The sequence below is a fragment of the Neolamprologus brichardi genome, chromosome 3 (genome assembly GCF_056152115.1).
Source record: "Neolamprologus brichardi isolate AB-2024 chromosome 3, ASM5615211v1, whole genome shotgun sequence".
Taxonomy (NCBI): Eukaryota; Metazoa; Chordata; class Actinopteri; order Cichliformes; family Cichlidae; genus Neolamprologus; species Neolamprologus brichardi.
The window spans coordinates 50,179,017-50,203,533 of NC_142106.1; the positions used below are offsets into that span (position 1 = coordinate 50,179,017).

Below are 24,517 nucleotides of genomic sequence, written 5' to 3' on the forward strand. Positions count from 1 at the left end.
GTTGAACTAAGAATGAGACAAAGCCACCTAGACAAATGGTAGGGGGGTGTAGTAAGGATGTTGGCGGGAAACAGGAACTCCAGAGGACCAGACTTTCATCTCTTGGAGGACTCTGGGAAGTAGCAAGGGAGTGTGAACCTTAAGGTGTGAAACAGCTGTGTACTGGCTTTGTTCCTGGAGAAGGTATTTAACTGAGAGCCATGCTAGGCTCAGGGAGAACTCTGCACTCGTCGCGGACCACACCATTTCCTTTGAGATCATCAAAACTAACATCGTTCTTTATAACATGGACATCTTAAACGGTAAGTAAAACAAAACCTATTATTGTATTTTTAAAAGTGTTATGTTAACTTATTATAGGATATTCAAACTATTTTTTTCCTAAAACAAAAGCTTAATTTTTAGGTGTTCGGGAGAACGGCACAGGACCCTTTTCTTTAGAAACGGGAGCTTTTACAGATGGAACAAGTTCTCTAACAGGCACAAGGTGTGTACAGAATTACGCGATTTTTAATCGTATGTATGTTTTAAGCTTGCGATTGTTTTAAATTATATAATAACAGAGTTTTTCTTTGATTTGTTCCAGGGTTAACAAACTGAGCAGGAAAACATTCAGACACCGTGACCACAGAGCCCATCCTTACAAAAGGTATGTATACAACGGGATGTATAATTGTGTATTTTTTTAAAAAAAACAGCAAATGGGTTTAAACAATTCCAAATGTTCTAAAACCAACCGTTTTACACATACAGAGCCACGCCAGAGAACCTTATGTGCGGAGAACCAGGGCCGTCCGGAATAACGCACACTACAAGGTAAGCATAGGTATATATAAATTAGATAAAAAGAGATAGAGAGGGAGACACGCTTATTCTGTTTGAAATGGGTACATGTATAAATGTTTTAACACATATCTATCTTCACAGACTGCAGCACAGTACCCCTCCTCATAATGATCAGGACACCGTACTATTCCAGACATTTTTGGAATGTTTAAGCAGTATCGACCTCCCAGAACAACAAAAACCTGGAGCTTTGTGCAACAGTGGAGAGTCAGAAGCGATCTTCATCAGCGGACCTGCAACACCCCCGAGTGAGTGGTTGCCTCGTGATTTCTCTGATGTTTTTGAGTACAGTATATCAGATTTCGATCTTGTTCATATACCCACCACACCAGAATGTGTCAGAAATAGCGTTGATTCACACATAGATTTTGAAGACGACGGTATAACAGACTCTCAAATATCAGCGGCGTATGATGCTTACATGAAGGTTTCAGACGCTCAGCCTGCTGAACAGAGTCATATAGCTTCAATAGCTGATAAATTATGTTTGATTGAAGCTAGACTCAATCAATACCACCAAGAAGCACAGGTACAAAGGCAACAGTTTACCAAATTCATAAACAAAGTGTGTAGTACATTAGACATCATCTGCAGCAAAATTTCAAGTCCCTGACTTTTAAAATCCAGACCATGGACCCTCCAAATAAATTATTTAAGCATAATAACGGAACCTCCACTCCTGTTAGATGTTTTGACTTAGAGACTTTTATGCAGTGGGCTGAAGAAACAAATAACAAATTAGACGATATTATAGCTAGACTTAATAGTGTGCCTGCATCAGCCTCATCTGATACACATCCTCGTCAGACTGTTCCTACGCCTGCTATTGCTGATGGGGCTATTGTTGTTGTTAATAATAGTGATAGTACATCAGGTGTTGCTCGGACCAGTGTTGTTACTGATGCTAACCGTATTGCTGCTGGTGCTATTGAGCCTGTTACCGCTTCTACTAGTACTTCAGCCACACATGCGTGTCCGGGCGCCGCTGCAACACCACACACCCCCTCAGTCATTGTAAATTTCTCACAAAGTGATACTATCGTGATTGAGCCCGTTGTGCAATCTGTATCTGGCAGGCGCTCCCAGCCACACATTAGAGAGATACCTAATTTTAATGCTCGCGAATTGCGTGAGCGCCTTGATTTTAGGGGTATAAGTCTCGATCATCCAGAACAAGTACCTGCGCGAGTGCGCGAGTGCGCGAGTGCGCGAGTGCGCGAGTGCGCGAGTGCGCGAGTGCTTAGCCAATGTGGTAGACCGAGCTGTGGCTGGATCTCAAAAGGGCAGTGTTCTAAACATGGTCCTGCGTGGCCCCTCGCTGGCTTCAGATGTTCAGGCTGTTTTAAACGCTGATGATCGGTATGATCCGGAGCTGTTTCTCGATCGAATTGCACAAGTTATGCAGAGTAATGATGAATCTATCGGTGATGATGAATTAGAGTTTATTGTCACGGTAGCTCAGAACAGTAGTGGTGGGGCTCGCTTAAGACTGGCACAAATCCCTTATGATGAGATTCTCTCAAAGAAAGGCAGACATTTATACACACCAAACAACACACAACAATTTGTGCTTCTCCCTATGTATAGCACATTCATTAAACTCATCAGCCTCTGAGCTAGAAAAACTCGCTACAGCTAAACGGATGCATGCTGAAGTAGGTCTATGCGACACACAGCAAGTATCATTCACTGATGTCGGTAAATTTGAGAAGCACTTCAACATTAAGATTGTAATCTATTACCACACAGAAGGGCGTAAACGCCTGGAATGTTTTTTCACACATGAAGAGCCAAACACAAACACGTTGATGATGTATCTCCATAATCAACATTACCACCTGATTTTAAACCCGACCGCTTTTCTTGGTGCATCCTATGTGTGTAATTTCTGTTACGGTACATATAATACACCATTACACCATAGCTGTAAACATAGATGTAACACATGTTATTCACTCTGTCAACACCACAGGGGTCCCACAGTGAAATGCAGCGACTGTAACCGCATCTGCAAATCACAACACTGTTACCAGCAACACAAATTACCAGAATTAAAACACAACATGATCCCCTGTGATAATATGAAACATTGCATGCACTGTGGCACCACATATAGAGAATCCAAGAAATCGCCACACAGATGTGCCCAGCCTAGATGCGAGCACTGCCGCGAGCCTAAATTAACCGGAGACTCCGACCATCAGTGTTTCATACAGCCTGTTGAAAAACAGAAGCCTAGCGATAAATACATTTTATATGATTTCGAGACTAGGTACCACAACGGTAAACACGAGGCTAACTTTGTGTGTGCGTCTGATCTGAAGGGCAATAAGTTCACATTTAACACATTAAAGTGTGTGGAGGCGTTTGTGCAACATTACAGACGCCCAAGGTTTCGTGGGTACACTTTCATAGCACATAATGCATCTGGCTTTGACAACTACATACTCCTCGAGTACTTTGTCAGACAGTGCATAACACCTAGTGTCATAATGAGCGGCAGCCGTGTGATTTTGATGTATGACAGGGACTATGACCAGCGATGGATTGATTCGTTCAGCTTTTTGCCCATGGGCCTTGCCAAAATACCCTCTGCTTTAGGTTTTCAAGACCTGCAGAAGGGCCATTTCCCACACAGGTTTAATACGAGGGATAATGAGCATTATGTGGGCCCGTACCCAGACCCCTCCTTCTACGGCTATGAGCACATGTCTGAAAGCGATAAGGGGCGATTCATGGAATGGTACCAGGTTGCCTCACAGAATCCCTTTGATTTTCAGGCTGAACTCAGGCGTTACTGTGTTAACGATGTTGATGTCCTGCGTAAAGCATGCAGCATTTATTGTGACACGTTACTGGGTTGTACACAAGTTGATCCATTCATGTATACCACCTTGGCTGCATTTAGTATGGGTGTGTATAAAACGCTGTTTCTGACTAGAGACACGCTCGCTCTCACGTATGACGGGGCATACGTTGAGCAGAATAAGACGTTTTCTAACGTCTCTATCGAATGGCTTCAATACGTGTCCCACACCACCAACAAAGTGGTAAAACATGCTCTCAGAGGAGGCGAACAGAGGGTTGGACCGTATTTTGTGGACGGTTTTGACCCCACAAGTAATACAGCTTATGAATTTGCACGATGTTTTCACCACGGCTGTGTTAAATGTTACCCCGAGAGTGAAGTTAATCCTGTCAGCAAAGCATCCTATGGACTGCTGCATCGCATGTTTTGTGACAAAGTTGATGCACTGAGATCACAACACAGTGTGAACGTAATAGTGATGTGGGAATGTGAATGGGCTGCCTTGAAGCAGACAGACCCTGCAGTTGTGGCTTTCATGCACACATACAGAAAGCCAGAACGCATGAATCCCCGAGACGCCCTTTTTGGAGGTCGCACAAATGCTCTAAAGCTGTACCACAAGACTGGTTGTGATGAAAAAATATTTTACTACGACTTCACCAGTCTCTATCCCACAGTGCAGTCTAAAAAAGACTATCCTGTAGGACACCCTCAAGTCATTTATACTAACTTTGACAAGCTAGAAAATTATTTCGGCTTTGTTAAATGCACAGTGCACCCCCCTAAGGGTCTTTTTCACCCCGTCCTTCCCTACAGGTGCCACGGAAAACTGATGTTTCCACTCTGCAGCTTGTGCGCTGAAGACCAAAACCAGCATACTGCATGTGGGCACAGTGACAGTGAGCGGGTGTTGAAAGGCACGTGGGTCTCATTTGAGCTTGAAAAAGCTGTTGAGAAGGGATACAAGGTTCTTGCTATTGATGAGGTGTGGCACTTCCCCAACAAGACTGACACATTGTTTAAAGACTATGTTAAAGCCTTTCTAAAACTTAAACAGGAGGCCTCGGCGTATCCAGAACATGTGAAAACACCTGACGAGCAGCAGAAGTACATAGATGAGTATTATGAGAAGGAGGGAATAATGCTAGATCCGTCCGTAAATAAAGCTGTTCGAAACTGTAACAAGCTGTTGCTAAACTCGTTATGGGGTCGTTTCAGCATGAGGTCAAATATGGCATCATCTGAGCTCATTACAGACCCTTCCAGATTTAGCCAGCTAATGTTTAGCGACCAGTACGACGTGCGTCAGTTTTGTTTCATCTCTGACGACGTCGCAATGGTGCAGTGGCGCCATGCTGATGGTAGAGCTTCCCGTGTGAAGGACGTTAATGTCTTTGTCGGGGCCATGACCACTGCACACGCCAGACTCATGCTGTATGATTTGCTAGACAACTTGCAGCAGCGCGTGCTGTATTGTGACACGGACAGTGTCATTTTCACGGCACGCCCTGGCGAGTGGATGCCTCCTCTAGGTCCGTTTCTGAGGGATCTCACAAGTGAATTAGACTGTGGAGAGGGTGGTGTGGAGGATTACATAGCGGAATTTGTTTCCGGTGGGCCAAAATGCTACGTGTATCACACATCGCTGGGCAAGACCCAGGTCAAATGTAAAGGCGTGACACTGAATGCATTAAACTCGAAAGTTGTCACCCACGACTCCTTGAAAGGTTTAGTCCACAAGTTTGTAACCAATCAGACATCAGACGCACACCTAGTTGCCGTGTCTGATAGCATCAGACGCGATAAAAAGAAGCTTCATTTGAAGAATAAAACCGTTGTGAAAAAAGTTAAAGTTGTTTACAATAAGCGCCGTGTGCTCCCAGACTATACAACCGTACCTTATGGATTTTAAATTAGAACAGGGGTTTGACGCCCGGTTGCAGCACCCGTTCAGTATGGTGGTCAGCGGTCCCAGTAACTGCGGCAAGACTTTTTTTGTTAAAAGCATAATTGAAAACTCTTCCAGGATTATATCATACAGCATTGACAATATTGTATATATATACTCATGCTGGCAGCCATTATATGACCAGCTTCTTAAGATAAGAGACATAAACTTTGTTAACGGTATACCCGAATCTCTTGCTGATGACACCCTTCTTCCTGCAGAAAAGAACAATTTGTTAATTATAGACGATGTAATGAACGATGCAGCTAACAATTTAGAAGTACAAAATGTGTTCACAAAGTATGTGCATCATAGGAATTTGAGTTGTATATATCTAGTTCAGAATTTGTTTATTCAAGGAAAATCCAGTAGAACCATTTCCTTGAACACTAACTACCTAATATTGTTTAAAAATCCGAGAGATAAATATCAGGTTATGCTTTTAGGTAGGCAAATCTTTCCTGGTAATACTAAATATTTTATAGAAGCGTTTAATGATGCCACATCCACAACATACGGGTATCTTTTAATAGACTATAAAGCTAAGACCCCGGACTATTTAAGACTCAGAACAAATTTACTATCAGAGCGTCCGGTTGTTTAAATTCCAAAACAAAAATCAGCAAAGAGGTGAAAGGATGTCATCACGCATGCGGAGTAATCTGTCTCTGTTGGAGATTATATACAGGGCTCCTCCTACTCTACACAGAGTTATTATTAGTAATTCAAACTTAGATTTTATCAATGCGTTGTGTGAGATAGCCTTTAATGTATTGCATGGTAACATTCCACTGACCAATCAGCAGTACAAACAGCTGAAAAAGAAAAAAGCAATAATTAGACTGATTGCAGACAAAAAAATAAAAACTTTGAAAAAGAGCAAGACAATCAACCAATCTGGAGGGTTTTTACTGCCACTATTAGGGGCTGCAATCCCTTTCATAACCAGTCTGATAGCAAACAGGTGAAAATGGAACATGTTCAAAAGATGTTTTTGGTACCCCAACACCAGTTGGACTTAATAAAGCAACAGCAGCAGCAGCAGCAAACAGGCAGCATCAGACAACAGTCTCAGAACGAGTTGGACAAGGAGATGTTACAAGTGTTACAAGATTCTGACATAGATGTGTATGAGAAGGCTAAAAAATACAGCGATATTCTCCAAAGATACCTTACCCTTGTGAGACAAGGTGTCCGTGAAAAGAATGTATTGTCTTTATCATTACCTGAACAATTTAACAGGGATGTGCAACCCCAGTCGGCGGACACATCGCCTGTTCATGGTGATGCAGGGGTGAGGGATCTTGTTGCGGAGAATGTTTTAAGACACATACCTAAAAGGAGTAGGAGGAATGCAGAACTTATTCTATCAGCGGTGAGCCGTTCGCCACACTTGATCTCTTACAACGACAAAGGCAAAATTGTTGTTGATAAACACACCATCCCTGGTTCACACATTTATGATCTAATTAAAAGTGTCACAACCACACACACACCCTCTGAGGGTTTGAGACCTATCGGCTGGACAGAGTTTTTAAAAGCTGTCTCAGATTTAAACGTACCGTTATCAGCCATATCTAACACAGGCATACGTAAGACCGTCGCCATGTATAAAACCGATCACACACTGTCTGAAGACCCTGGTTTTTTAAAACACACACCAAAAAAGATCACCCCTGGCGGACCGCTGCGACATAGTACACTAAAAAAAATAAAGAATAAAAAAAACAAATTAAAGGGGGGTCCTGTAGAGTGGTTGGATTTTTGAATTCAGGTTTTTTCTTATTGCACCTGAAATTGTTTTTCTGCTAAAAAATATTTGGTGTTTGGTGTTTTTTCTACTGTAATGTTTTTTTCACTTATTGCTGCTAAATTGTTTTGTTTTGTTTTATTTTATTACTGTTAAATATATTATGTCTTTATTACTGTTAAATATATGTTTTTCTTTTTTGTTACTGGTTAATGTTTGATTTCTTTTATTTATGTTTAAACAATGTATGTTGTGAATCTATATATATATAGAGTTTCTGTCTGATTTCTCAGACTTTATATCTAATTTAGTTCTGAGCTCAGATAAAATAATTATTGTGGGTGATTTTAACATCCATGTTGATGCTAAAAATGACAGCCTCAACATGGCATTTAATCTGTTGTTAGACTCAATTGGTTTCTCTCAAAATGTAAAAGAACCCACCCACCACTTTAATCACACTCTAGATCTTGTTTTAACATATGGCATAGAAACTGAACATTTAACAGTGTTTCCTGAAAACCCTCTCCTGTCTGATCATTTCTTGATAACATTTACATTTACAATAATTGATTACGCAGCAGTGGAGAGTGGACTTTATCAAAGTAGATGTCTTTCTGAAAGCGCTGTAACTAAGTTTAAGAATATAATCCAGCCACTATTATCATCGTCAATGCCCTGTACCAACACAGAGCAGAGCAGCTATCTGAACGCTACCCCAACAGAGGTCGATTATCTTGTTAATAATTTCACCTCCTCACTACGTACGACTCTGGATACTGTAGCTCCAGTGAAAACTAAGGTCTCTAATCGGAAGTACCTGACCCCGTGGTATAATTCTCAAACACGTACCCTAAAGCAGATGACTCGTAATCTGGAGAGGAAATGGCGTGTCACAAATTTAGAGGATCATCATTTAGCCTGGAGAAATAGTTTGTTGCTTTATAAGAAAGCCCTCCGCAAAGCCAGAACAGCTTACTACTCATCACTGATTGAAGAAAATAAGAACAACCCCAGGTTTCTCTTCAGCACTGTAGCCAGGCTGACAAAAAGTCAGAGCTCTTTTGAGCCAACCATCCCTTTAACGTTAACTAGTGATGACTTCATGAACTTCTTCACAAATAAAAGTTTTATCATTAGAGAAAAAATTACCAATAATCATCCCACAGATGTAATATTATCTACAGCTACTCTTAGTACCATTGATGTTAAGTTAGACTCTTTTTCTCCAATTGATCTCTCTGAGTTAACTTCAATAATTACTTCCTCCAAACCATCAACGTGTCTTTTAGACCCCATTCCTACAAAACTGCTCAAAGAAGTCCTGCCATTGATTAATTCTTCGATCTTATATATGATCAACCTATCTCTAATAATCGGCTATGTACCACAGGCCTTCAAGGTGGCTGCAGTTAAACCTCTACTCAAAAAGCCATCTCTAGACCCAGCAGTCTTAGCTAATTATAGGCCAATCTCCAACCTTCCTTTCATATCAAAAATCCTTGAAAGAGTAGTTGTCAAACAGCTAACAGATCATCTGCAGAGGAATGGTTTATTTGAAGAGTTTCAGTCAGGTTTCAGAGTTCATCACAGCACAGAAACAGCTTTAGTGAAGGTTACAAATGATCTTCTTATGGCCTCTGACAGTGGACTCATCTCTGTGCTTGTCCTTCTTGACCTTAGTGCAGCATTCGATACTGTTGACCATAATATCCTATTAGAGCGATTAGAACATGCTGTAGGTATTACAGGTATTGCACTGCAGTGGTTTGTATCATATCTATCTAATAGACTCCAATTTGTGCATGTAAATGGAGAGTCCTCTTCACACACTGAGGTTAATTATGGAGTTCCACAGGGTTCAGTGCTAGGACCAATTCTGTTTACATTATACATGCTTCCCCTAGGCAGCATCATTAGAAGACATAGCATACATTTTCACTGCTATGCAGATGACACCCAGCTCTATCTGTCCATGAAGCCAGATAACACACACCAATTAGTTAAACTGCAGGAATGTCTTAAAGACATAAAGACCTGGATGGCCACTAACTTTCTGCTTCTTAACTCAGATAAAACTGAGGTCATTGTACTCGGCGCTGAAAAGCTTAGAAATATGGTATCTAACCAGATTCTTACTCTGGATGGCATTACCTTGGCCTCCAGTAACACTGTGAGGAACCTTGGAGTCATTTTTGACCAGGATATGTCCTTCAACGCACATATTAAACAAATATGTAAGACTGCGTTCTTCCATTTGCGCAACATCTCTAAAATTAGAAATATCCTGTCTCAGAGTGACGCTGAAAAACTAGTTCATGCATTTATTACTTCCAGGCTGGACTACTGCAATTCATTATTATCAGGATGTCCAAAAAAACTCACTGAAAAGCCTTCAGCTAATCCAAAATGCTGCAGCAAGAGTGCTGACAGGGACTAGAAAGAGAGAGCATATTTCTCCTGTTTTGGCCTCCCTTCATTGGCTTCCTGTTAAATCCAGAATTGAATTCAAAATCCTGCTCCTCACATACAAGGTCTTAAATAATCAGGCCCCATCTTATCTTAATGACCTTGTAGTACCATATCACCCTATTAGAGCACTTCGCTCCCGCTCTGCAGACCTACTTGTTGTTCCTAGAGTATTTAAAAGTAGAATGGGAGGGAGAGCCTTCAGTTTTCAGGCCCCTCTTCTGTGGAACCAGCTTCCAGTTTGGATTCGGGAGACAGACACTATCTCTACTTTTAAGATTAGGCTTAAAACTTTCCTTTTTGCTAAGGCATATAGTTAGGGCTGGACCAGGTGACCCTGAATCCTCCCTTAGTTATGCTGCAATAGATGTAGGCTGCCGGGGGATTCCCATGATGCATTGAGTTTTTCCCTTCCAGTCACCTTTCTCACTCACTATGTGTTAACAGACCTCTCTGTATTGAATCGTATCTGTTATTAATCTCTGTCTCTCTTCCACAGCATGTCTTTTATCCTGTCTTCCTTCTCTCACCCCAACCGGTCGCAGCAGATGGCCGCCCCTCCCTGAGCCTGGTTCTGCCGGAGGTTTCTTCCTGTTAAAAGGGAGTTTTTCCTTCCCACTGTCGCCAAAGTGCTTGCTCATAGGGGGTCATATGATTGTTGGGTTTTTCTCTGTATCTATGAAGCGCCTTGAGGCGACTTTTGTTGTGATTTGGCGCTATATAAATAAAATTGAATTGAATTGAATTGAATTGAATATATATATGAGATTTGATAATAAATACCATTGACTCGATTATCATGCTCTCATGTTGTTTTTATTATTCTCATTAGTACATGTCAGTATCCGCATTGCACACACACGTAATCATTGCATACAGCAACAGGTTGTATGTTGTTGACAAATCGACACACCATAGCATCATTACAAATTAAATCAGACCCATTCATGTTAAGCAGACGCTCATAAGATACACCATTTTGCACATGATATAAAAAAAATACACAATGTTGACCGCATGTGATGGAGAAGTCGTTCTGCACTTGTTTTCCTGAATATAAAACAGTGGAACAGTTTTTTAGAAGAAACATCTTTATTGCTGGGGGAAAACTGTCTAACGAGTGACCGAAACTATCAAAAAAATAACCGCGTCTGTCTCTCGAAATATAAACAGCAAGCCAATGTTCCCCGGGCATCGTAGAAGGGTGGGTGTTTACAATACCCATAGCAGGGAGTCTTTGAAGCCGTTCAGTGGTTAGCTGATCATAGGCTAACACGCCTAGGAAATGTGTGTTTTTATTGATAATGCTGCCGATCACGGCTGATAGTTCTATAGTGTTCATGACCGTTTTTGTCTCAATAGTAGTCCAAGAGCACCTGTCTCATGTTAGATATTTCAATGACTGAATCAAATACCGAATAACACAAGAGGTTCACTGTACGGGGTAGTGGATTTCTGAAACGGGTTTCCAATCTCACGTTCCCAGTTTTAATTAACGACACATTCCCTGAATGTCCTTCGTCAGCTTCCAGATTGAAACAGAATAAAGTGTAGCCGTTACCAAAGTCAGCACGTGTTATGGCTAAGGATCTGTCCTTTAAATGTCTTCCTGTGGTTTGTATCAGCTGGTAAAATTCTCTGGTATAGTGTTTTCTCTGGAAATTTGGCTGGAATGGTTTAGCAGGATAAGCCTGACTATCAGCATATAAAGACATAAATTCTATATCGCAGTTTTCAAAATGAAATGGATTACGCTGGTAGGAGCCAGTGTATGCTTCATTGTCTATAAATGCAATGATCACAAATTTAGGTATCCTACCCATAAATAAATTGTCATTTGTTGATATTCTAGCCCCTGCAGGTATGGAGAAGGTCTTTAAAGACACTCTGTCTACCGTGTATTTTGCATTTGCATGGTGCAATGCCTTGCTGTGTGCAAGTCTGACGGTCTGTGATACACTAACTTTCTTGACAAAGAGACTGGCTGAGACAATTTTAACTCTGTATGCATTGGCATCCGCTGTCATGAGAGCAAATTTGTCTTTAGAGCGCGCAAATTTCAGTGACAGATCGATTCCATTAAGTAACAGTTTTTTTTGAAAAAACAGGTCTGCATGTACTGGTGCAATCAATTCAACAATACTGCTATTTGCTGTGTAGCCACCTCTGGTCACCAGGCCCTGGTTCTCTCCTTCTATAGATGTGTCATTCATGTGTGATGATGTATCCTTACAGAATAACCCGGTGCTGAACTGTGTGTCTAAAGTGTCCTTATTATAATTGATAAGACATTCTATCACACCTCTGTATGGATATGTGTTGGATGATTGACTAATGAGCCGGTCTCCCAAATTAACATCAACTTGACTAAATATGCTGCATCCAGGATAATTAATAAATCCTACATTAGCGCCCCTAGCCAGGTTTGAGCCATCAGCGTTTGTGATTCTCACACGTGTGTAGATATATGAGTCATTTAGATCCAGGTAATCTTCACCGGACGATGAGATGTAAAACTCGATCGGCCCTCCATCAGTGATTGCAGATACAGGTGGGATTTCGATAAATGTACTTTTCTCAATGCTAGTCTGTGTGTAGGGAACAGTAAACAGGTCCAGCTCTGTTTTTACACATTCTCCAGAATGACTGTGTAACAGTGCCATTTAGAATATGTCAAACGCTGCAGTTTTTGAACGACTGGTTCTGGGTCTTTTCACTCTGCGTGGCGGTGTCCGTTTGCTAGCTCTCCTGCTAGGTTTTGTGGTTTTATGCTTTTTAGACAACGGCTGCCCTGGGGGTGGGGTCTTAGATGGTCTGGGCGTATACACATACAATCCGTTACCGTCCTGCTTAGTGGTTGAGGGTCTGGTTATGTTGGTTATGACATCAGACACTATGCCCGATGCGGCTGTTTTTAGGTGTGGTTTGACTATGCTAACTCCTTTTTTAAACAGTGGTACAGCAAATCTAAACAAGCTGCGGAACAACCCACTCAGCCCTGACCCATATTGCGTACTGGTCCCAACATACCCTCCGAGCTCTCCACCAGCCTGTGATAAGTAGTATTTTACATATTTTGAGTCATCAGTGTTGTAGACGGCCATCCTTTTTTTTTTCAAAAATGGTGGGTTATCGGTCGGAAGTGTAACTTGACAAACACCTTGCCGTATAAAAAGGGTATGTGTTGATTTCGATCGTCTTTCAAATCAATTTCTATGTCGTCGATCAATGTCTTTGACACAGGTGTGTAGTGTGGGCTGTCAAATTGTAGAATAGGCAAGCGGCGGTCATCGTCCGTGATATTTATAGCTCTTAATAGCCTCGCGTGGGCGTCACCCACAAGCTGGTAATCAATGATATCTGCATAAATAAAGATGTTATATTTTCCCCCGTATATGTCTGCGGGGTGCGAGGCATATGTGTTTTTATAATGAAGTACAAACGGGTCTCCTGTTTCGAATCCTAGGATTTCCGCCAGTCTCCCTCTAAATGTGAGAATAGTCCCCCTAGGTCCCATAACACAGGCATGGTTAGTAACTGTGTTGTATTGCATTTTAATGTCTCCAGTGGTTTGGTACTGCTGACATTTAAAATTAAATTCTTTTATTATCTGTTCCACAGATGCATAATGACCCACAGACAGTTCGATCATGGTTACGGCGATGGTTCCATCTTTGACTGGGTCATGAATTTCCACTTGCGAATCTGATTGTGGAAAAGACATCCATATGCGTGGGTACTGTATCTCTATAACAGCGACCTCATACGGCTGATCCAAAACAATAGGTTTTGCTAGCTTTGTTCTAAAATTAGATATCTTATTACCCGGGTAAACATGCGCCGAAGCATTCGAGAAGAGGCTTACATAGAAGCCTGCATTGTTGTTGTTCTTTTTATTCATGTTTTCTCAGTCTGTGCTCAGTGTTGAATGAATGTGTGTAGAGCTGCGTCATCTGAGTTAATTACGCCTCAACGATGTCTTTTTCTGGAATCCACGAATTAAAGCTGTCGGGCCATCCTAGCCATTTCACTAGCACCTGCTTTTTCCGACCCACTTTTTTTCTAGCCAATATGTTTTCAATTTTAAATGTTTTGTTTTCATCAACAACCACACGTTGTATCTCAGGCTCATAAAATGACCCTTTCAATACCTCTCCTGCTAGATCCGCTAGTCTGTACACTGGGGGCTGTCTCCCTATACGTTCCTTGACTGTGAAAATCTCATCGGTGTAGGTCTGCTCGTATCCTTTTCGAAACTTTCCTCTCAGTTTTGATATTCGTACAGTGTCACCAATATTAAATTTAAAGCACAGTTCCCTCTGAGGCCTCGTTTTGTACAGCGCGTTAAAGACCGACTTCTCATTATCCTTATTCACCTCTGCCGGAGCCATTTGGATAGATCTGTGATAAGCATTGTTATATGCTTGTGTGAGATCTGGTATGACATCTACATATCTCCGGGAGTTGGCTGATGTTAAGTACTTCCACATTCTACCCTTGAAGCTACGATTGAATCTCTCGACAATACTGCATTTAACCTCGCTAGCTGTTGAGAAATGCTTGATATTATATCGCTTCATTAGCTGTTTAAAGGTTGTATTATAAAACTCTTTCCCTTCATCTGTTTGTAGTTTCACAGGGATCCTACCCTCACTAAGTATATCCTCAAAAGCAGCTGATACAACATTCGCTGTCTTGTTTGTTAGGCATCTAACCCATGCGTATTTTGAGAATACATCTATACATGTTAGCAGATATCTCACATTATCATTATCTGCCACATATTCACACATGTCAACCAGATCGGCTTGAAACTGTTTGTCGACCCCTGTCACCAATACTCTATTTCTGGGGAAATGGATCCTCACAGGTTTATGGAGTGTGTAAGTGTCGTCTTGTTCTAAATAATGTTTGACCTGAGATATTGGAGGTGTTACACCTAATGCCTCCCCTGCTGCTATACGTAGCTTATTTAAACTGGCCAACCCCGCAGGATGGGCTGGATCATGATATATTTTATGCAATGTGCTTTCCATGATTTACAAACCACAAATGACTAAGAAGTTGGTGTTAACACGTCTTTTTATTTAATTTTCACACAGACACAATCACAGACAATGGATACTTGAACAGTACACATTAAACCAGGTGTCTCCCAGCCCAGTAGTTTCCAATCATGCGGAGCATGGCTGGTTTAACACGGCGGGCGCAAGTAATTGCTTCTAGCAGGTGCGCAATGTTGTCATTAATGGCGCATACTATATGTCGCTCTGATCTCAGTTCACACATGATGTGTTCTGCAACTCTGCGGATTTGTGTTCCAGTCCCATCTGCGGTGTATGAGTGTACAAACAGACGGATGGCTGGGATGAATCGGTCAGTCTGGAGCCTTATCATCACATCATCATAGTAGGTGTCGAAGAAATACTCAGACAATTCCTGCAAGCAGCTGTGTTGCACCTGACTGGGGTGGCCTGTTTGGCATCCGTAACATGTCTCTTGTAGAAACTCATTCAACGCCAACATCAACAGCTGGAGAGTTGCGAGTTTGATGTCGATTACAGTTTCCTCCCACAGGTCTGATATGAGGGGGTCCTGCGAGCATGATGGTGAGGGTGGTGGAGTCTGGGGGGTCGGGATTAGCAGCCCTATTGATGGTGACTCTGACAGGTCCCACGACTGCGTGTCATGCTCTGTAAAATGAAAACCACAAGCTCTTAATTTGTCACATAGATACACACGCAACCCCACACACACCCGCACATTAAACCTACCAGTTTATTGTTTAGTTGTCGGAAGGTCTTATGATTTTAGGTTTGCAATGGGTAGCAGGCAAACCAGTCTTCGGACAACTCGCCAGATCGTCAAAAACAAGGCGTTTTCTAATACTCTCGTACGCAGTGTTGAGTCTGTCCCTCTTGATCGCGTCGTCAATCTGGCTAAACAGACGCGACAAACCTCTCCAGTCGCACCACTGTATAAAAAACAAGTCCTTAAACCATCTTGTGCGCTCTTCGAGGTTTAGAGGGTAAGGATTTAACCTCCAGTTTTCAAGCCCTCTGGAAGCAATAAGACTATCCCTGTCATCACATACACTGAGAAAAATAAAGTCTTCAGGGTTGCGATTGAAACGATCAGCCTCAACCCTGTAAAGCTCAGGGCCTGATGCACTGTTCCACTGGGAAACATACAGCACCTCTGGGAAGCCCACATTGTCCAGGTCCGCACACACTACGGTGCGGAAGAGCTTCCAGTTTTTGGTAGACATGATTTGGGGTTCCCCCCAAAACAATCCCTTGCCACAATCTACACTAAGCACAACTGTCCCTTCGGTATATTTAATGGTATACACATACCCTTCAGCGCCGGGATATTCTAACTTAAATACAGTCCCATCTACGGCGTTTTCACAGCGTTGCTTTTTACGTTGAGGACCCCGGCTGCATACTCCTGTAGACATACCTAGAGCGGCTGTGGCATGGGCGATGTCCTGGCTGGGTGTCATGGTTGATACAGATGGTATTCTGTGCTCCTTAGGTCGATGAGTCGATGGGGTCCTTAGCGCAATGTGTCTGTGCTCCTTAGGCCGTGGCGGTGATGCTCTTAGAATGTGAAAGGATCACTTTTATACCTATATAACCTAAGCCATCCCACTAGGAGGAGTCGTTACCGCTCAGAGGGTGTGTTTTCCACACCTGAACGCGCATGCGCCGAGCACACCTGAACGCGCATGCGCACACGCACGAATCCGGTCAAACCGGTTGTCAAACCGGTTTGGTTGGCCGCCATATTGGACTAGTGCCCCCTTATTACTACTGCCCACTTTGCACCAGAAAGAGAAAACTAGCGGCTGAACAACAGCAGCACGTTTAAGCTTGATAATCTGTTGTTAGAATTTATTTAGGGGTGGCTGTAGCTCAGGTGGTAGAGCAGGTCATCTACTGATTGGAAGGTTGGTGGTTCGATTCCTGGCTTCCCCTAGTCTGCATGCCAAATATCCTTGGGCAAGATACTAACCCCAAATTGCTCTCCGATGCATCCATCGGAGTATGAATGTGTGTGAATGTTAGCTATAAAGCACTTGGAAAGATGTGCTTGTGCGAATGGGTCTGAATGGGTGAATGCACAAGTTGTGTAAAGCGCTTTGAGTGCTCAGATGAGTAGAAAAGCGCTATATAAGAACCTTACCATTTACCATTTATTTAATATTACTTTCTACACCAGGATCCTTTTCTACAGCTGACGTAACTGTGCAGGGGTGGACCTAGCAAAGTTTAGCCAGGGGGGCCGATAGGGCATTAACAGAGAAAAGGGGGCACAAAGACATACTTTTCTTTCTTATTCTCATTTAAAATGTCTAGCTTTTAATAAATAATTATCTGAATCTTACAACCAAAGTTATAATCTGATGTAAAATGTATAGAAGTCCATTACTGTATATAGTAACTATTAAGTCTAATATACCCTAGTAAGCTATAGTACTTTTTCCTTTGGGAAGATACCATCTGTGCAGTCTGCAATTCTGTTGAAGAAAGATGTTGAATCTATTTAATTATTCTTGAAAAATAATTGATTTCTGTGCATTTTTTTCACACTGCATCAAATTAAAGTTGATTACATCGATTAAGCATCATGAGGTGGAGGGTGGTTCCCTATTTTTTTTCTTGCTGGGAGTTTGCAACCCTATTAGTTAGGTTGCTTAATATTTCTGCTAAGTACTCTTTAAAATACCAGAATAGGAAGGATGGAGTAGGTTTAAGTTTATTAAATTGATCAGTATTGCTGAACTATGAAATATTTTGGGTGCAGTGTTTTTTTTACATACAGGTATAACAGAATAGCTTTAGTGTTGTTGTTTATTTAAACTTGAGTATGAACGGTATCGGCAGATATCCAAATTTATGATATCGGTATCGGACATTAAAAAAAAGTGGTATTGTGCCATCTCTACTTACTATTAAATTTCGTTCTTTGAATTCTTTTGGCGGCAAAGAAAGACTGGACCCAGGGTGGTCAAAGCTCAAAAAATTATGTTTATTTTACATTCCTGGGAACGGAGACCTGAACACACACGCTCAGGTCTGAAAGCAGCAGCATGGTTATTTATATATTTCCGCAGCACGTCACACACTCTAAGTTTTGATCAGAACACTCTGCTTAGTTTCACTTTCTGTCTGCACCTCCAGTGCTCTGCAAAAGCATGCAGTTTCCTGTCAGTACTTTTGGCTCAGACTCTACTCAGAGCTGGCTCTCTCTTATTAAAATACATACAACAATATAATCAGCAAATAAGCACTAAGAATATATATTTAAATCCCAACATTACTACCGTTTAAGTCAGAACTGGTGCCATAATGGCACCGGATACCGGTACCCATATCTACTGAGTGCCATAGGACACTTAACCTTTGTTTCCATATGCTGGGAACTTCCTGTTTTTTCCGAGGACTGGAAAATGTGTGAAAATCTCCCAGTCAGTTCTTCACAGCACACTTCAATCATTTCCCTCCCACAGCATCAGGACCAGGGCTTTTTCTCTCTTTGATCCCACTAAGAGATTTCCACACAAACACCTCATCAGTGGGACTCTCAGAGCTACCAGCCCTTTGTTACAATCACAAAGCTCTTCATTGAAATCAATGATATCAAAGCTGGAATCAAATGAGTCCAAGTCTTCTGCTGATTCAGCATCACATTCATCTTTGCTCCTTGTTCTGCATCCCCACCATGGACTTCATTCCTTTCCAAGCCAGCCTTGAGTGTCCTTTATTCAGCTCATCCTCTGCTTTACTTTTAGACCTGATTTTAGCTGCTTCATCTCTCTTTCAACAAGTTTCTGTGCCTCAATCTTTTTCTTCTCTCCCTCATAACAAGACAGCTTCTTCTGCCTGAGAACATGTTGGAGTGATTTACTAATCCAGGGCTGCTTATTGGGGAAAATACTTCCTGTTTTCAAAGTAATCCCCATTTTTCCCAGAAAGAAATGTAAGTAGAAATCGATGATCTAAGTGAGAACATGAGCCTTTAAAAAGTCCCAGTGGGTGCAGTCAAAGCAGTCCCTCAGTCCCAGTATAGAGTCTTTGGTCCAGACTGGAACAACTGTGTGCCAAGTTTGAGCTCTCTTCAGTCCTGTGACCTGACAGACCTAGAGGGGCCATCACATCACATTTAGAAGCTCCCCTAATGGAGCCACAACACATGTCCAACACTTAGTCTGTCTTGTTGGACCAACTGGAAGAAATGATTCAAGGACTTAGTCACAGAACAGAGATTCAAATCTCCAAAATCCAACTGGCTGCATCAGGACATATAGTCTGAAACTCTGCACAGTTTCATAATCATAATTCACGTCAGCAGTAATGACACCCGGTTACGCCAATCGGAGGTCACTAAAATCAATATTGAATCGGTGTGCAACTTTGCCAAAACAATGTCGGACTCTGTAGTTTTCTCTGGTCCCCTCCCCAATCAGACCAGGAGTGACATGTTTAGCCGCATGTTCTCCTTAAATTGCTGGCTGTCTGAGTGGTGTCCCAGAAATGATGTGGGCTTCATAGATAATTGGCAAACCTTCTGGAGGAAACCTGGTCTTGTTAGGAGAGATGGCATCCATCCCACTTTGGATGGAGCAGCTCTCATTTCTAGAAATATCGACAAATTTATTAAACCCCTCAAAATATGACTATCCAGAGTTGGGACCAGGAAGCAGAGTTGCAGTCTTACACGCCTCTCTGCAGCTTCTCTCCTCCTGCTACCCCCCCCCCCCCCCCAAAAAAACCCATCTCCATAGAGACTGTGTCTGCTTCCAAAAAGACAAAAAACAAACAAAAAACCAGCAACAAACAACTTAAACATTTACAAAGAAAGAACAATACAGTATCCACACCTGAACCAAAGAGTAAAACAGTGAAATGTGGATTATTAAATATTAGGTCTCTCTCCTCCAAGTCTCTGTTAGTACATGACTTAATAATTGATCAACAAATTGATTTACTCTGCCTTACAGAAACCTGGTTGCAGCAGGATGATTATGTTAGTTTAAATGAATCAACACCCCCGAGTCATTCTAACTACCAGAAATCTCGAAGCACAGGTCGAGGGGGCGGTGTGGCAGCAATTTTTCACACCAGTCTATTAATTAATGAAAGACCAAGACAGACTTTTAATTCATTTGAAAGCCTGATGCTTAACATTGTCCACCCCAGCTGTGAAACTCAGAAACCAGTCTTACTTGTTATCATCTATCGTCCACCTGGGCCTTACACAGAGTTTCTGTCTGATTTCTCAGACTTTATATCTAATTTAGTTCTGAGCTTAGATAAAATAATTATTGTGGGTGATTTTAACATCCATGTTGATGCTAAAAATGACAGCCTCAACATGGCATTTAATCTGTTGTTAGACTCAATTGGTTTCTCTCAGAATGTAAACAAACCCACCCACCACTTTAATCACACTCTAGATCTTGTTTTAACATATGGCATAGAAACTGAACATTTAACAGTGTTTCCTGAAAACCCTCTCCTGTCTGATCATTTCTTGATAACATTTACATTTACAATAATTGATTACGCAGCAGTGGAGAGTGGACTTTATCAAAGTAGATGTCTGTAACTAAGTTTAAGAATATAATCCAGCCACTGTTATCATCGTCAATGCCCTGTACCAACACAGAGCAGAGCAGCTATCTGAACGCTACCCCAACAGAGGTCGATTATCTTGTTAATAATTTCACCTCCTCACTACGTACGACTCTGGATTCTGTAGCTCCAGTGAAAACTAAGGTCTCTAATTAGAAGTACCTGACCCCGTGGTATAATTCTCAAACACGTACCCTAAAGCAGATGACTCGTAATCTGGAGAGGAAATGGCGTGTCACAAATTTAGAGGATCATCATTTAGCCTGGAGAAATAGTTTGTTGCTTTATAAGAAAGCCCTCCGCAAAGCCAGAACAGCTTACTACTCATCACTGATTGAAGAAAATAAGAACAACCCCAGGTTTCTCTTCAGCACTGTAGCCAGGCTGACAAAAAGTCAGAGCTCTTTTGAGCCAACCATCCCTTTAACGTTAACTAGTGATGACTTCATGAACTTCTTCACGAATAAAATTTTTATCATTAGAGAAAAAATTACCAATAATCATCCCACAGATGTAATATTATCTACAGCTACTCTTAGTTCCATTGATGTTAAGTTAGACTCTTTTTCTCCAATCGATCTTTCTGAGTTAACTTCAATAATTACTTCCTCCAAACCATCAACGTGTCTTTTAGACCCCATTCCTACAAAACTGCTCAAAGAAGTCCTGCCATTGATTAATTCTTCGATCTTATATATGATCAACCTATCTCTAATAATCGGCTATGTACCACAGGCCTTCAAGGTGGCTGCAGTTAAACCTCTACTCAAAAAGCCATCTCTAGACCCAGCAGTCTTAGCTAATTATAGGCCAATCTCCAACCTTCCTTTCATATCAAAAATCCTTGAAAGAGTAGTTGTCAAACAGCTAACAGATCATCTGCAGAGGAATGGTTTATTTGAAGAGTTTCAGTCAGGTTTCAGAGTTCATCACAGCACAGAAACAGCTTTAGTGAAGGTTACAAATGATCTTCTTATGGCCTCTGACAGTGGACTCATCTCTGTGCTTGTCCTTCTTGACCTTAGTGCAGCATTCGATACTGTTGACCATAATATCCTATTAGAGCGATTAGAACATGCTGTAGGTATTACAGGTATTGCACTGCAGTGGTTTGTATCATATCTATCTAATAGACTCCAATTTGTGCATGTAAATGGAGAGTCCTCTTCACACACTGAGGTTAATTATGGAGTTCCACAGGGTTCAGTGCTAGGACCAATTCTGTTTACATTATACATGCTTCCCCTAGGCAGCACCATTAGAAGACATAGCATACATTTTCACTGCTATGCAGATGACACCCAGCTCTATCTGTCCATGAAGCCAGATAACACACACCAATTAGTTAAATTGCAGGAATGTCTTAAAGACATAAAGACTTGGATGGCAACTAACTTTCTGCTTCTTAACTCAGATAAAACTGAGGTCATTGTACTCGGCGCTGAAAATCTTAGAAATATGGTGTCTAACCAGATTCTTACTCTGGATGGCATTACCTTGGCCTCCAGTAACACTGTGAGGAACCTTGGTGTCAGCCGGTGATCAGCTGATCGCCAGCTGATCACGGGGCCGGGTTTAAAAGGGAGACGCCACCCACCTGTTCGCCGCTCAGACATCGTTCTCCTCATGTCAGAAGCTCCAACTCTTTGCCGACGTCAGTGTCCTTCTGATTCAGCAACCGTGAGTGTTTTTCCTCTCGATTCTTTTTCTGTAACGCCAGTCCGAAGCCACGCTTCGTGCACTGACCGTTACTAGATTAACTGCGTGTCTGTTCCTACCCATCGCTAGCCTTCCCCGCGTTTGGGTCTAACCAGCACGCCACACAGGCACGCCGAATTACCGTGCGTAGTCCGCCCGTTCGTGACAGGATGTCTGAGCCCCGAATAGACCCAGCGGAATTCGAACGGCTGAAAGCCGAAGTGATATATCTTCGCGGTGTGGTAGATCGGATGAGCACGAAGATGGAGTCCCTCACCGAGAATCTCCTCCAGCTGTCCACTTCCGTCACCAAGCTGCAACGCCAGCCAGCGCCGGTGAGCGCGGAGCCCCGGATCGGACTACCAGATAAGTGGAATGGAGTCGATGGCCGGCCTGATGGGTTGCTTGCCACTTTAGACATGCTGTTTGAGTGTCAGCCCACTAAATATGCCACCGCCCGTGCAAAAGTGGCAATGCTGACTTCTCTCTTGTCTGGTCAGGCTCAGGAATGGGCCGCGGCCCTCTACAACAACAAATCTGCAGCTTGCAATGATTATGCCCTGTTCGTGGAGGAATTAAAAAAGACATTCGTCCCCCCTAGCAGTGAAGTGGAAGTGGAGTCACAGCTGCTTCATTTACGCCAAGGCAGTCGACCTGTCTGTCACTTTGCTTCCCAATTCCGTACCCTGGCCGCTAAGCTGAAGTGGGGTGACGCCTCTCTACGCTCCATTTTTCTGGAGGGACTGGCTGGTTACATCCGAGACGAGATGACCGGCCGTGAGGCCCCCAAAACTTTGGATGAGGCCGTGGACCTCGCTCTGAAGATCGACCAACGAGTGATGTCGCGGCCTCGCCACACCCCCCGGGCCTTCAACCCCTTCCAGCCTCAGAGGGCCACGTCTTCGCAGACTCCTCCCCCCTCTGAAGGAGCTGCTGCTAGCTCACGCAGCGCATCCAGCGAGGAGCCCATGCAGCTGGGTGGACTCCCTAAGGGAGAGAGAGAGAGACGCTGGCGAGAGGGCCTCTGCGCCTACTGTGGATCAGCTCGACACCGCCGTCCCCAGTGCCCGCTACGTCCGGGAAACGACGACGCCAGGTAGGCTGCAGGGGAGCCCCACCTGGCCCTTCACACTCCTCTGGCCCCTCTCGTTTTCTGTTACCAGTAACATTCCACCTGAAACACCGCCAGTTCTCCTCTGAAGCCCTCCTGGACACCGGAGCCGCTGAGAACTTCATCGACCAAACACTAGCCTCCCGACTACGCATTCCGTTAACTCCTGTCGATCGATTTCTCCCGGTGACCTCAGTCGATGGGCGACCCCTCCAACCCTACCCGATCCAGTTCCAGACCCAGCCGGTTCACATGTCTATTGGGGATCATCAGGAGGAGATCCGGTTCCTTGTAGTCTCGGCCACTACCTCTCCTCTCATCCTTGGATACCCCTGGTTCCGTCAACACGACCCCCACATCTCCTGGTCTTCCTGCCAGGTCCTGGATTGGGGTCCCCAGTGTCCGCGCCGCTGCCTTCTCTCTCGGACCAATAAGGACCCGGAGTCAGAAGAGGCCTCACCCCCGGAGCCCACTGATCTGGATAAGGTCCCTCCGGCTTACCATGACCTGTCTGAGGTCTTCAGTAAGAGGCGAGCCTCTACTCTACCGCCTCATCGCTCCTACGACATGACCATTGAGCTCCTCCCGGGAGCGGTCCCTCCTCGTGGTCGCCTGTTCTCTCTGTCTCCCGCAGAGAATAAGGCCATGGAGGAGTACGTCGCTGAGGCTCTCCAACAGGGGTTTATTCGCCCTTCTACTTCTCCTGCTGCTGCTGGATTCTTCTTCGTCAAAAAGAAAGATGGCGGGCTCCGCCCCTGTATAGACTATCGGGGCTTGAATAAAGTCACCGTCAAGAACCGCCATCCCCTTCCTCTGCTATCCACCGCCCTCGATTCCCTCTCCCAGGCCTGCGTCTTCACCAAACTGGACCTACGCAGCGCCTACAATTTGGTGCGCATCAGGGAAGGGGATGAATGGAAGACGGCCTTCATCACCCCTCACGGGCACTGGGAGTACCTGGTGATGCCCTTCGGCCTCTGCAATAGCCCTGCTGTCTTCCAACATCTAATCAACGACGTCTTGCGGGATATGCTAGGCCGGTGGGTGTTTGCTTATCTGGATGACATCTTGATCTACTCCCGCACCGAAGTGGACCATGTTCGCCATGTGAGGGCCGTGCTGAGCAGGCTGCTCGAGTACCAGCTGTTCTGCAAACTGGAGAAGTGTGCTTTTCATCAGCGGTCCACCTCCTTCCTGGGCTTCACCATCTCCTCTGATGGCCTGACCATGGACCCGCAAAAACTCC

General features: G+C 43.3%; 2 protein-coding genes across 2 annotated transcripts; one reads left to right on the plus strand and one right to left on the minus strand.

Annotated features, from left to right (window-relative positions):
• Nucleotides 1-286: 286 nt before the first annotated feature.
• LOC148105738 (uncharacterized) lies at nt 287-2,036 on the plus strand. The gene is made up of 5 exons (XM_087838380.1): nt 287-302; nt 400-487; nt 587-649; nt 754-816; nt 928-2,036. Exons 1-5 carry the CDS (start codon nt 287-289, stop codon nt 1,457-1,459), a joined length of 762 nt encoding a protein of 253 aa, XP_087694506.1. The 3' UTR covers nt 1,460-2,036.
• A 13,483-nt stretch (nt 2,037-15,519) lies between these two features.
• On the minus strand, nt 15,520-16,340 carry LOC148105739 (uncharacterized). The gene has a single exon (XM_087839426.1). The coding sequence runs from the start codon at nt 16,325-16,327 to the stop codon at nt 15,608-15,610; it is 720 nt and encodes a 239-aa protein (XP_087695552.1). The 5' UTR covers nt 16,328-16,340; the 3' UTR covers nt 15,520-15,607.
• Nucleotides 16,341-24,517: the final 8,177 nt, after the last annotated feature.

What these genes read in the sequence shown, in the direction of transcription:
- LOC148105739 (XM_087839426.1), bottom strand. Translation starts at nt 16,327, where the DNA reads ATGACACCCAGCCAGGACATCGCCCATGCCACAGCCGCTCTAGGTATG.
- LOC148105738 (XM_087838380.1), top strand. An exon ending in AGTTCTCTAACAGGCACAAG is followed by an intron (nt 488 to 586) that starts GTGTGTACAGAA and finishes GATTTGTTCCAG; the next exon opens with GGTTAACAAACTGAGCAGGA. An exon ending in AGAGCCCATCCTTACAAAAG is followed by an intron (nt 650 to 753) that starts GTATGTATACAA and finishes TTACACATACAG; the next exon opens with AGCCACGCCAGAGAACCTTA.